This window comes from Macrobrachium rosenbergii, chromosome 7 (assembly GCF_040412425.1).
Source record: "Macrobrachium rosenbergii isolate ZJJX-2024 chromosome 7, ASM4041242v1, whole genome shotgun sequence".
Lineage (NCBI taxonomy): Eukaryota > Metazoa > Arthropoda > Malacostraca > Decapoda > Palaemonidae > Macrobrachium > Macrobrachium rosenbergii.
In genome coordinates, this window is record NC_089747.1 from 7,112,642 (window position 1) to 7,125,475 (window position 12,834).

The 12,834-nt window shown below is 35.8% G+C and overlaps 1 protein-coding gene across 1 annotated transcript in view; it reads left to right on the forward strand.

The window, feature by feature from the left end:
* Window positions 1-12,834, forward strand: part of LOC136840061 (uncharacterized) — a 1,603,746-nt gene that overhangs the window by 1,528,191 nt on the left and 62,721 nt on the right. The window contains 4 exon segments of the mRNA XM_067106396.1: window positions 139-200; window positions 1,422-1,510; window positions 6,208-6,313; window positions 10,721-10,875. Coding sequence (XP_066962497.1) covers window positions 139-200; window positions 1,422-1,510; window positions 6,208-6,313; window positions 10,721-10,875 — 412 coding nt within the window.

Genomic DNA, 12,834 nt, shown 5'->3' on the forward strand with positions numbered 1-12,834 from the left:
TAAATTGAGGTTGTTAGTGAACCTTTCTCTTTTTTTTTTTTTTTTTTTTTTTTTGCTTTTTAAAAGTTACTTTTCAAACTTGAGGTTTTCAAAGCCTAGTAACTTATTTAGAAATTTTAATTATTTTTTTTCCCACAGGTCAAGTTGGTAATGTGATCACAAACCGTAATGCTAATAGGTTGGAATTCGAAAGATTATTGGTAAGTACATTTAATTTTTTTTTGAACGTTGAATTTGAAAGCTTTATGGTCCAAATCTTAGGTAATCTTCTATCATTAATTTTGGCATAAGGTACAATGCTCATGAGACGAAAATTTCTGTTATGAACATGAATTCTGTCAGTGAATAAAAAAAACCATTCTTGTTACCTTACGGCAAGTATCGTTTATTTTATGTAGGCTTATGTCAGTTCATAGAGAACAGATGCATAACCCCTCCAAAAAAAAATGAATTTTCAACCATATATCCGTAAGGCCTATGAATGTAGGTACTGTAATACTAGATCTGAATACCAGATCTCAATACTGTCTCGAGGACCTTCCTTCCTTCAAAGCCTGTTTGCATTTTTAAAGATAATAATATTTTAAGCATCCCATTGTATATGCATGCATCTACATGGCCTCACCGGTATTTGTTTTATAACTGGATTATCTAATGAATTCGTATATTTTCTTTATTCTGCCATATCGTTTTCTCTTAAGATGACTTTCATTCATAAGGGAATTGTTGGGGACGGTGGTAAATCATTTTGTCTACGGAATAGACTTGAAAAATTTGATATAATTACGTGTGAATAGGCTTTTAAAACTTATATTAATTTTGTATCGATGTAAACTGACCATTTCTGTTTGTTGCCCGTTTCCGTTCAGAAAAGGATTTGAACGTTGCCGAACCTCTTCTTTTTATGTTGTGTTGCTTTCCATGACTGATTGCCTACTCTGCCTTGTGCATAGATATAGCATATGTAGTTGTATATACTCTTATTTATTTAGAGACTGCAGTGCTGTGGTATCGGAAGTCAAGAGTATAAAGCTGAGATTTCCTGTTACATGTGTTATGAAAAAATAAGAATATTATGCAGGCGTTTCTTTGTCGAATTTGCCGGAGTATCAAAGTATAGTTTTAACCTTCCATGTTTTATTTATGACGAAAAAAATAAGATTATACACCCGTTTCTCTGTTGAAGTTACAATAGCATCAAAATTTTTTATGACCTGCCTGTCAGTTCATCTAACGAACAGGAATTGGAACCTGGAATTTCATGACAGTTTGAAGGGTTCATGGAGGAGACTAGGTAAAGCCATGGATAAATCTTCCTTTATTTATCCCAGCGTAAATAGTTGATGGGAGTGATGAATTAAAGCCTGCGTGAAACTAACATGAGACTATTGCCATATTCATCGAATTTCCCTCCCGAACAGGATGGAGCCAAATTATATATGCGTCACCACAAAGTTCCTAGAGCTATGCAGAGGAGAGTGCAGAGATGGTATGACTACTCTTGGTCAAGGTAAGGGGTCTAGTGGGTAAGAATTGCAAAAATAGTTATGCATGGGGGCTAGTTGGTAAGATTTGAAAAAAAAATTATTAGTCTAATTGGTGAGATTTGCAAAAATAATAAGGGGTCGGTAAGATTTGCAAAAATAATTAGGGGCCTAGTTGGTAAGATTTGCAAAAATATATGGGTCTAGTTGGTAAGATTTGCAAAAAATAATGAGGGGTCTATTGGTAAGATTTGCAAAAATAATAGAGGTCTAGTTGGTAAGATTTACCAAAAATAATGAGGGGCCTAGTTGGTAAGATTTGCCAAAAATAAAGGGTATAGTTGGTAAGATTTGCAAAAATAATGAGGGGTCTTGTTGGTAAGATTTATAAAAATTATTAGGGGTCTATTTGGTAAAATTTGCAAAAAGTAATTAGGGGAGGGGTGTAGTTGGTAAGATTTACAAAAATAATGAAGGGTCTAGTTGGTAAGATTTTCAAAAATGATTAGGGGTCTAGTTGGTAAGATTTGCAAAAATAATTATACATGAAAACTTGTGAAACAACGAACAGTAATGAACTGCCGCAGTAATGTATGGTAATGGCAAGGTATGAGAGAACTGGTAGCAGATAACGAACGTTAATGAGCTGTCTAAGTAAGGTCTGATAATGGCAAGGTATGAGAGAGATGATGGAACTTTCATTCTTCATTCTTTGAAATGCCAGTCTTTCCTGCTCTCTCTCTCTCTCTCTCTCTCTCTCTCTCTCTCTCTCTCTCTCTCTCTCTCTCTCTCTCTCTCTCTCTCTCTCTCTCTCTCTTGTTTTCCTTTATCGTTTTCCAGTTTCTGTGGATAAATGCATTTATTTACGTTAGTTCCACCAGCTTTTCATTTTACCCGAAATACACGGGAGTTTATGAACGAAAATGATAATCTCATAAGCATTTCAGTGCTTCGACGGAGAGTACAGTACCTTCATTTAAACCGTCCCAAACATATTCTTTACCTTTTTCTCCCAACACCATTCTTGATAATCTTTGTTCACGAAGACTGTGAGGAATACAGTAGCCTCTGGTCTTGAGCTTGGCACGAGGTCTGGAGCCCTGGAAAGACCCCTTTAACTTAACCACTTGATAGAGACCCTTGATATTAAGGAATCCTTTCATATCAGCAGCTTTATTGGACAATATCTTCTCGCCTCTTGCGTTATGATTTAATAAAAACATCGTGGAAGGTACAAGAGGTGTGTTCCCCTTCAAAGTGTCCGAGTCTTCTTTAAATGGGATTCTGAAGAACTGAATTGCTTTTTCCATTGTTGTACAGGTAGAGGAATCAAGCCCTTGGTGTTATTTGATTTTCTTTTCCATTGTTTGTAAGTGATGTTCCTTTGCTCAGGAATGACGTCACGCTTTTTTTTATTGTCATATTCAGTACCCCAGGGTATATAGAATGTCGTGGGATATTTTCCATATTCCCCGCAGGGGAGTAGTGCCGTCAGTGCATCTTATTGGGTGCACTGTAGGCATTACTTAAGGTTCTTTGCAGCATCCCTTCGGCCACTGACTGCAACCTCTGTCATTCCTTTTACTGTACCTCCGTTCATAGTCTCTCTTCCACCTTACTTTCCACCCTCTCTTAACAATTGATTCATAGTACAACTGCAAGGTTTTCCTCCTGTTACACCTGTCAAACCTTTCTACTGTCAGTTTCTGTTTCAGCGCTGAATGACCTCATAGGTCCCTGCGGTTGGCCTTTGGCCTAAATTCTATATTTTATTCTGTTCTATTCAATTCTGTTCGATATCCTCCATATCAGATGTTTCAGTATTATTTCCATTTTCCTTATCGATAAGAATTGTATTTTTCTTTATTATCGAACCAGGAAACCCTGAGGAGTTGCTTCTTAAGTAACCGGGATCATCTCTCTGGCGGTCCCGTTTTCTTTCGATTATAGGGGTATCCTGCAGTTTCTGTTCTTATCTGCATACACTTGATCATATGATTATATTATCAGCGTACGTATATAAGCCTGCTAATACTCTGCGTCTTTCTCCAAATACGGTAGAATGTGAGCTTCAAAAATGGCGACTGGACGCTGGCATTAAAAAAAATAATTATCAGTAAAAAACAAAAGCAGAAATAATGAATTAAAAAAATAATTATCAGTAAAAAATAAAAGCAGAAACAATGAAGGAAAAATTAGAAATGGTAAGTATAAACTTTAAAATAATTTAAACAATAAAAATCAGAATCAGAGTAAAAAAGTAACAGAAAGTGAAATAGAAATATAAAATTAAAGATGATAAAAGTAAAAGTAATACAAAAAAAATTAAATAATAAAGAAAATAAAATAGCAGACAATTTTTTTAACCTCTCGAAAAGAATGGTTTCCCATTTCTCCTATATTTTTTTTAATTTATTCACTTAGCCAATTCCTCTGTTATCTCACTACGGTTATGAAACTAGTGTGGAAACGAAAGCATGGCTGTCCCCTTCTCCCTGGTGGTGTTTGACATGTGTATCGTGGCTGACAACTTCAAGAGCTCCTGTCAAACCAGTATACAAGTTTTAGTCACCCCCATTGAACTCTGGGTACCATCAGCAGATTCCCTATTTAACACCAGTAGCTGAGCTCCTGTTGCACGTTGCAAGCTAGATAAAACCGATTTAGTACTCGAGGCAAACACACATAACAGTTAATTTCAGTTATTTAGGCCCGTAAGAAAGTTAACTGTGTTTATGAGCCTTCAGATTGGTGTTGAACTAAGTGGCTAAGCTGATTAAAAAACCATAGTCCTCCACATTAACAAAAATGTAAGTTTTCATAGCCAAGAGCTTTATAACCTGAGGTATTCTTGTGGAAGAGTAATGTTTAGGCCCCGTGGGCAAAGTCAACTGAAGAAAAGCATTGTGCTTCTCAAAACAAGAGGCAAGAAATGAAAGATAATTAGACCTCGTGTACCTCTGTCTGCCAGTGAACATTGTATATTTCCTATTCCAACCGTTGCCTGGCGCCTGAAGATACAGAAGCGGAAACTTGATAACTTGAGACATTTTCTAATGTAGTAACAGACACACACACACGTACTAGTCTAAAGGAAGGAGGTTTCACATATCAGACAGCAAGCCCCGATAACAAGTCAGAAGACGTTTTCCCGAGCTCTTATAGTACTAGGCTTCATGTACCAGTTTGTTTCCGTAGGCCTACCGCCGCAGGGAAAGTGCCGTCTCCTTTTCTGTATTTTTTAAGTCCTCCATCATATTATGTTTCTAGTAATTCACTGAATGATCCACTTTTCAAGATCTGTACGATATTGAAGGCATTTTTCAGATCGTGAACGGTCTGAAGAAATTTGCTAAAACGTACCTAAAGTGACATTTGTCTTCAGCTTGTGAGAAATGAAAGGGCGGAGGGAGATAAATTTGCAAGGCAATTGTATAACGAAAACTTTACCAAAAGACCCTCCTCCTTTGTATACACATCCCTTTAATGTTGGTCGTCTTTTCTTTCTCTTACACTGACTTGAATGATAAACCTTTGGAGTTTTCCCATTCTTATACTCTTCTGGCTGTCTCTAACGTATTGTATTTAGGCATGCGAATTAAAAAAACGTACGCTCATTAAAAAAAAAAACGTACGCTCATTGAGAATGATCTCACTGGAAATAGTCTGATGTGGTGTTAGCCAGCCTCTCTCTCTCTCTCTCTCTCTCTCTCTCTCTCTCTCTCTCTCTCTCTCTCTCTCTCTCTCTCTCTCTCAAAGAATTAGACGGAGAAGCGAGGAGTGGCTGGCGACCTCTCCAAAATGGCCTGATGTCATGCTAACCATTCACTTTGCATGAATACTCGAGTCCCCTGTGCCCTGCTGTGCGACTCGACCGCACGACTCGACCGCATATGCACACAGCAACGTCCGGGATCAACGAACATGTGAATTTGAATGAGGACGCGGATAGGCGTTGTCGCGCCATGATGGGAAAGCAAGGGAAGGGGTTAAAAAGAAGCGAATGCTGGAACAGATGAGCGGACGGAGAAAAGAATAAAAGTGTTTATACACAGATACGTGCAAGCATGGATTTCTCAACTTCCCGCTTTCTTCTTTAACTTTTTGGATGTGTTCTGGAAACGTTCTCTCTAATCTGGAAGCTCGACAGCCTCAAAGGAAATATTAGGTTGCCAGATGATGGAACGTTTCCAGAAAGTTATGGAAGAGCAGGAAGTTGGGAATTCCGTGAGGCAAATGGATGTCTGCTTGCGTTTATTTAATCTTGAAGAGTATATTACCTTATATCGTATGTCTATCTGTATGTATGTATACAAAAAGAGCTTTGATTCATATGTGTGTGTGTGTGTGTATGGACGACTGCTTGAATTTGTGGCAATCATGAAGAGTGGTATTCATTTACTTATATATCTGTCTCTGTATGGGGAGATGTATTTATTTATATATTTGTTATATGTATGTATGCAGACGAAAAGATCTTTGATTAATGTACGTGTATGTATGTTTAAATTATACATATGTATATATGTATGTCTTATTTTTTCACCTGTGGTGATGCTTGATATAGGCCTATAAATCACGTGTTAATATTATTATTATTATACATACCTATATATGTTCATATACATAATGTGTGTGTAAGTAAGACATATTTTCAGGTTCACAAAGACGTTTCATCCTTTTTATCATTGATAATATCTACTCTTTCCCCCCCTGTTCACAGAGGTCGTATCCAGGGAGGCGGGGACATAAACATGGCCTTAGGCCTTCTCCCTGACAAGCTGAAGACCGAGCTTGCCCTTCACGTCAACCTTGCTACGCTCAAGAAGGTATGTATGTATGTATGTATGTATTTATGTACGTACGTGTGTTTGTATGTAAATGCAACCAGAAGGAAGGGATGAGGTCGCGGGCATTATGGGGAACAGGCATCGACGGGACTTTAGGAGGCAAGAGAATGAGGTCTTTTATTTTCTGCGGTGGGACGGGGCAGAAAGGGAACGAGGTCCTTAGCTTAGGTATTTTGGGGGGAATGGGCTTTATCGACGGGTCTGGAGCCTAAGGAGACAGTCAACGGTCGCTTTGTTTTATGGGTTGGACACCTCTTGAAAAAAAAAAGCCGTGTCTTTTAAATAAAAGTTGAAGTAAAACAAGATTAAAGTTAGGGGATTCATTCGTTTGTGTTCTTTTGTAAACTCACGGTAGTAAATAAAGGTAAGTGTGGTCAAGCTATTAAGTAGTTTCTGAGGATTTTGAATTATAATGGCCTTTTCTGAAGATAGGTTTAAAGATTTTGTATGTCATGAACAACGATTGTAAGGGCAATCACTACTTGATATATGGTTAATGAAGTGAAATCTAAATAAGTTTAAGTTCTGGCAGTTGGACAGCCAATTTGTGATCCATTTTTTTTATCTGTGGATAATATATTTTATCCTCAATTGATAATATGCGCCAACTACTCAACCGATCAAGTGGATTGACATCCGCGAGTCTGCTTCCACTTTCCCTCGGCGAGGTCGAGTTTGAGAGGTCACCAGTCGGCCTAATTAATATGTGCAAATATTGACGGCTGGGTTACGAGGTCATAATTGAAACTGCAGCGCATTATGAACGTGATGAAACTTCTCGCAGTGTAAATTTGTTAAAAGGGGGGAAATCGATGCTGCTAATGATTATATGAGGGCGTCTATAAAAAGCCTTCTGGAATGGAGAGGAATGATACGGTGTTACGAGAGAGTTTTATTTCTGACGTTCGTTTTAACTTTGTTCGGATTAATAGGGGAGTATAATTTTTGTAGTTTGTCTATTTGTGTGTGTGTGTGCAACTAGAGACTTGGGGTAAAGGTTTTCATATGCACTGTAAACATTTATGTTTTATGTATGGAAACATACATGAAAGTATTTTTTTATGTTGTGTGTATGGGAAAATGCAGTGAAGTATTTATGATGTTGCGTGAATGGTAAGACACACAGAAGTGTCTATTTTCTTTTCGTCTAATTATGTGTATGGTTGTTGTATGTTGTATATGATATATATGTATATATTATATTATATAGATATATATATATATACTATATATATATATATATATATATACATGTGTGTGTTGTGTGTGTGTAAATATATTATATATGACTGTGAAGTATTTTCTGTTAAAACAGAATTCCATCATAAATAGAGCCCATATTTGCCTGAGGAGAAAGACAGTTTGGTCTCTGAAATATAGCCTTTACTTTTCACATTTTGACGTTTTATAGGCTCGTTATATTTGATATATATATATATATATATATATATATATATATATATATATATATATATATATATATATATATATATATATATACATATATGTATGTATGTATGTATGTAATGGCTACATCAAAAGTAACTTAGAAATTAAAGTTGCATCTCATGATGCAAAAAAGTTAAATAATTATAAGCACTATATCAAATCTCCACAACGACTATGGCGATCGAGAAGTAAAACGAAATGGCGATTTCAAATGGCCCGTTTAATCACCCCCAAATCACTCATTTCCTTTACGTTCACGCTCCTTTAACCATCATGACCTGACGTTTGTAGTCATCATAATACGCGAAGCTTCGTACGAGGTCAAATGTCATAATGTTTCGGAGTTTTTTTTTTTTTTTTTTTTTTTTTTGGTCCGTAGTCTACATTCCACCAGCTCACGGAACTCTTGGACCCATGCTCTCATATTTTGTGTTTTGTTGTTTTTCACTTTAAAATTCCATGAATAAATGAATATTTCTGAAATGTGTCCCTGTTCCTCTTGCGTTACCCAGCGAAATTCTTCTGGTGAGTTTTACGTTACGCCAGGAGTATATTTTATTCATTCATTCATTTCACATTTGATTATGTACCGATTAATATTGATCAGGTGTGACTGCTTGTGCATTGTCATTTCAGGGTCACATTGTGTCAGGTTACTTACAGGTTAGGTTAAAGCTGATTAAAAGATTGCTAGAACTTCAGTGGGAATTATATTTAATGTATTAAACATTTAAATTTTTGTCAGGGTCTCTTTCAGTCAAGAATTGTGGTAGGTCAAAGCGGCATTTAGGACTGCATGAAAATCTATAATTTGGTTTTCAAATAAACTTTTATTTAGTTTTTCATACATGATCTGTATAAAGAAAATGGAACGTTATCGCCAAAGTATTACCTTTTGTTCATGTCTCACAATTGAATATTAGAGAATTTATTCGTGGTCAAAGAGTGAATTTTTCAAGTAAGCTAAAACAAATTTCTATAGAAATGAAAAGGAACGAGGTGGGGAGGTGATTACCGTAGAATCTATGGCAAAAAAATAAACGAGGGGTTAATAAAAGTATGGATTGTTTTTTCTGTTGTTGACAGTCATAGACAAAAACAAAGTATAGGCATTATGTTACGTTTTTGTACTAGAATTTGTCCCATGTTCAATTGAATATCATTACAGAGAATTTTATGCTAGTGAGGTGAGTCAAATAGACTTAAAATTAACAACACAAACCTCTTCGTACATCGCCTTCGTCTATCTCTCTCTCTCTCTCTCTCTCTCTCTCTCTCTCTCTCTCTCTCTCTCTCTCTCTCTCTCTCCTTCCTTCACCCCGGCCTTTGCCAAGAGACAGATAAGTCGTTAGCAAGGATTGAGAGGATATTGGGAAGTGTTAAATTAGTTAGGATAGTTAAGGTCGGTGATTCCCTCCATAACTTCATTACCGTGGTCACTTTGTCGCCGAGACCCGGTTCCCTGTGTTTAGCTTAGTGTCCTCATTTTTCTTTTTAACCTTTTCTTATTTCTGTTTTGAGACTTTTCATTGTTTTTAGTTGTTCTTTCTTTCTTTTTCGGTGGTGCGGAGGGCATATTTTTGTCTTTGGGAGTTGTGTGAGTAATTATTTATTTTTGCATATATTAAGCACATGTAAACTGTGGTTGTGAGTAGACAGACAGACATTTACAGCTTCTGAAACGGGAAAAGACAATTTTGTGTATATATATATATATATATATATATATATATATATATATATATATATATATATATATATATATATATATATATATATATATATATATATATATATATATATATATATATATATAATATATATATATATATATATATATATATATATATATATATATATATAGTATATATATATATAAATAAATATGTATGTATGAATGTATGTGTGATGTTTGTATGTGCTTGCGTGCGCGCCCTCCGGCTTACAAATAAAACAGAAAAGCGAACAAACAAAATTATTCCTGGGTATACACCTCCCCATCCAGGAGTCTACTTCTAAAGACTTATTAAGAACTGAAGTCCCTCAGTGAAAGCTTTGGACGACGAAATGCGTCGATCATATTCACTTTTAATTTCTTTTCTCTTCCGTTACCAAGCAAAATGGGGCAGTCATTCTTGCACACGTAAATGCATTCACTTAAGTGTGTGAATGAAAAGTCGCTTTGATGAAAATAGATTCATAAATTTCCTTTACTGCGAATGCCTTCGCCTGATAGAGATCTTTTAGAATTTCTCAGTCCTTGGAGAATTTAGATTTAGAGAGAGAAAAAAATGTCGGGGGCTTGTTCATCTTCGTTGCCCGTGTTGCATAAAACGGCCTTACTTGAGCACATCAGACATGGAATGCTCTTCGATACGTTTAACTTCCTTAATGGACGTTGTCACTCTTGTGATTGATAATGCGTAATTTGATCATGACCTTAACAGTATATGAAGAGAGGTTTACTTTCCATATATGTACACACACATACATACATGCATACATATATATATTTATATATATATATATATATATATATATATATATATATATATATATATATATATGTATATATATATTTATTTACATATATATATATATATTATATATATATATATATATATATATATATATATATATATATATATATATATATATATATATATATATATATATATATATATATATATATATATATACAAATATATATATATATACAATATATACAGTATATATATAATGTGTGCGTGTTTGTATACACATATACTGTATATATACATACATACATGCACACACACATATAAAAACAAAAAATTGAAAATGCTTAAAAATTCTTTTATTACTCTTGCAATATTGATTTCCCAAAACAACATCATTCAGTTTGTCTCACGAATCATATCTCTCACTCTCTCTCCCTGTCTCATTTTTTTACAACAGGTTAGTATATTTAAGGAATGCCAGCCAGAGTTCCTCCATGACCTGGTGCTCAAGATGAAAGCCTACATCTTCACACCGGGTGACCTGATCTGTAGGAAAGGCGAGGTGGCCAGAGAAATGTTCATCATAGCCGATGGGATACTCGAGGTCATAAGGTAAGGCTGTTGTTTGCTTTTGTTTTCCGGTGGGGATATTGCTTGGTCGCTTCTCTCTCTCTCTCTCTCTCTCTCTCTCTCTCTCTCTCTCTCTCTCTCTCTCTCTCTCTCTGGTATTATTAATATGTAAGGTGTAATGCTGATGAAAGCACGATAATTATAAATCTCTCTCTCTCTCTCTCTCTCTCTCTCTCTCTCTCTCTCTCTCTCTCTCTCTCTCTCTCTCTCTCTCTCTCTCTCTCTGATATTATTAACATGTAAGGTGTAATGCTGATGTAATTATAAATTCTCTCTCTCTCTCTCTCTCTCTCTCTCTCTCTCTCTCTCTCTCTCTCTCTCTCTCTGGTATTATTAACATGTAAGGTGTAATGCTGATGAAAGCACGATAATTATAAATTCTCTCTCTCTCTCTCTCTCTCTCTCTCTCTCTCTCTCTCTCTCTCTCTCTCTCTCTCTCTCTCTCTCTGACATTATTAACATGTAATGGTGTAATGCTATGATAAATGATAAATAGTTTAGGAGTTAAGCACGAAACCTGATGATTCCTAAATTAATTGTAAATACATTCTCTCACCTCTCTCTCTCTCTCTCTCTCTCTCTCTCTCTCTCTCTCTCTCTCTCTCTCTCTCTCTGTGACATTATTAACATGTAAAAGTGTAATGCTGATGAAAGCACGGTAATTCCAGAATATGCAATTATAAATTCTCTCTCTCTTTTATAAATCTTTAGAGTTAAGCTTGGAAAACCTGATGATTCCTAAATCTCTTGTAAATACTCTCTCTGATTTCTCTCTCTCTCTCTCTCTCTCTCTCTCTCTCTCTCTCTCTCTCTCTCTGTGACATTATTAACATGTAAGGTGTAATGCTGATGAAAGCACGGTAATTCCAGAATATGCAATTATAAATCTCTCTCTCTCTCTCGTTTTATAAATAGTTTAGGAGTTAAGCTTACGAAAACCCGATGATTCCTAAATATCCAATTGTAAATACATATTTACCATTGCACCTTTTGACTGATTTAGTATATCTGTTTGAAACTCTCTCTCTCTCTCTCTTCTCTCTCTCTCTCTCTCTCTCTCTCTCTCTCTCTCTCTCTCTCTCTCTCTCTCTTGATCTTTTGAGGGCCCTAATGCAACCCCCACAAATTAGACCTTCAAGAGTGGATGGGTCCCATCGAAGTCGAACGATCCCTTAGGGGGGGAAACTTACTTTCTTTTCGCAAACAAAAACGAATCGGAAATGGAGAGAGAGAGAGAGAAAGAAAGAAGAGAAAGGAAGAGACGTCTTTTCTGCGGCTCTCGGAAATATTTCTTCTCACTTGGGGATCTTTTGTCCTCAGAATCCCCCAACCAGCTCTTGGCGTTTGAGATCTGAAGCTTTTTTTCATTTTTATTTTTTTATATTTTATCGATTTCGATTTTTTATTAAGTGAAGTTGATTCTTTAATGGTAATTTTTTCAGGTGCTTAATTATCTTTAGATGTAATAGGTATGATAGTTTTAAATATATACATTTAATATTTAGCTAGTAATTATACACCCCGTAGGGGGTAGTGCTGTCAGTGCTCCTCATGCGGCGCACTGTAGGCATTCCTCAAGGTTCTTTTGCAGCGTCCCTTCGGCCCCAAGCTGCAACCCCTTTCATTCCTTTTACTGTACCTCCGTTCATATTCTCCTCCATCTTACTTTCCACCTTCTAACAATTTTTTAGTAGTGCAACTGTGAGGTTTTCCTCCTGTTACACCTTTCAGACCTTTTTATTGCCAGTTTCAGCGCTGAATGACCTCATAGGTCCCACCACTTGGCCTCTGGCCAAAATTCTATATTTTGTTGTTCTGTTCTGTTCTAATTATTATACAGACTAGTACTTTAAGAAAATTCTTGGTTAATTTTATATTTTTGGCGTCAATCAGTTAAACATATTATGAATTTTTTTAACGATATGCCATAATTTAAGCTAC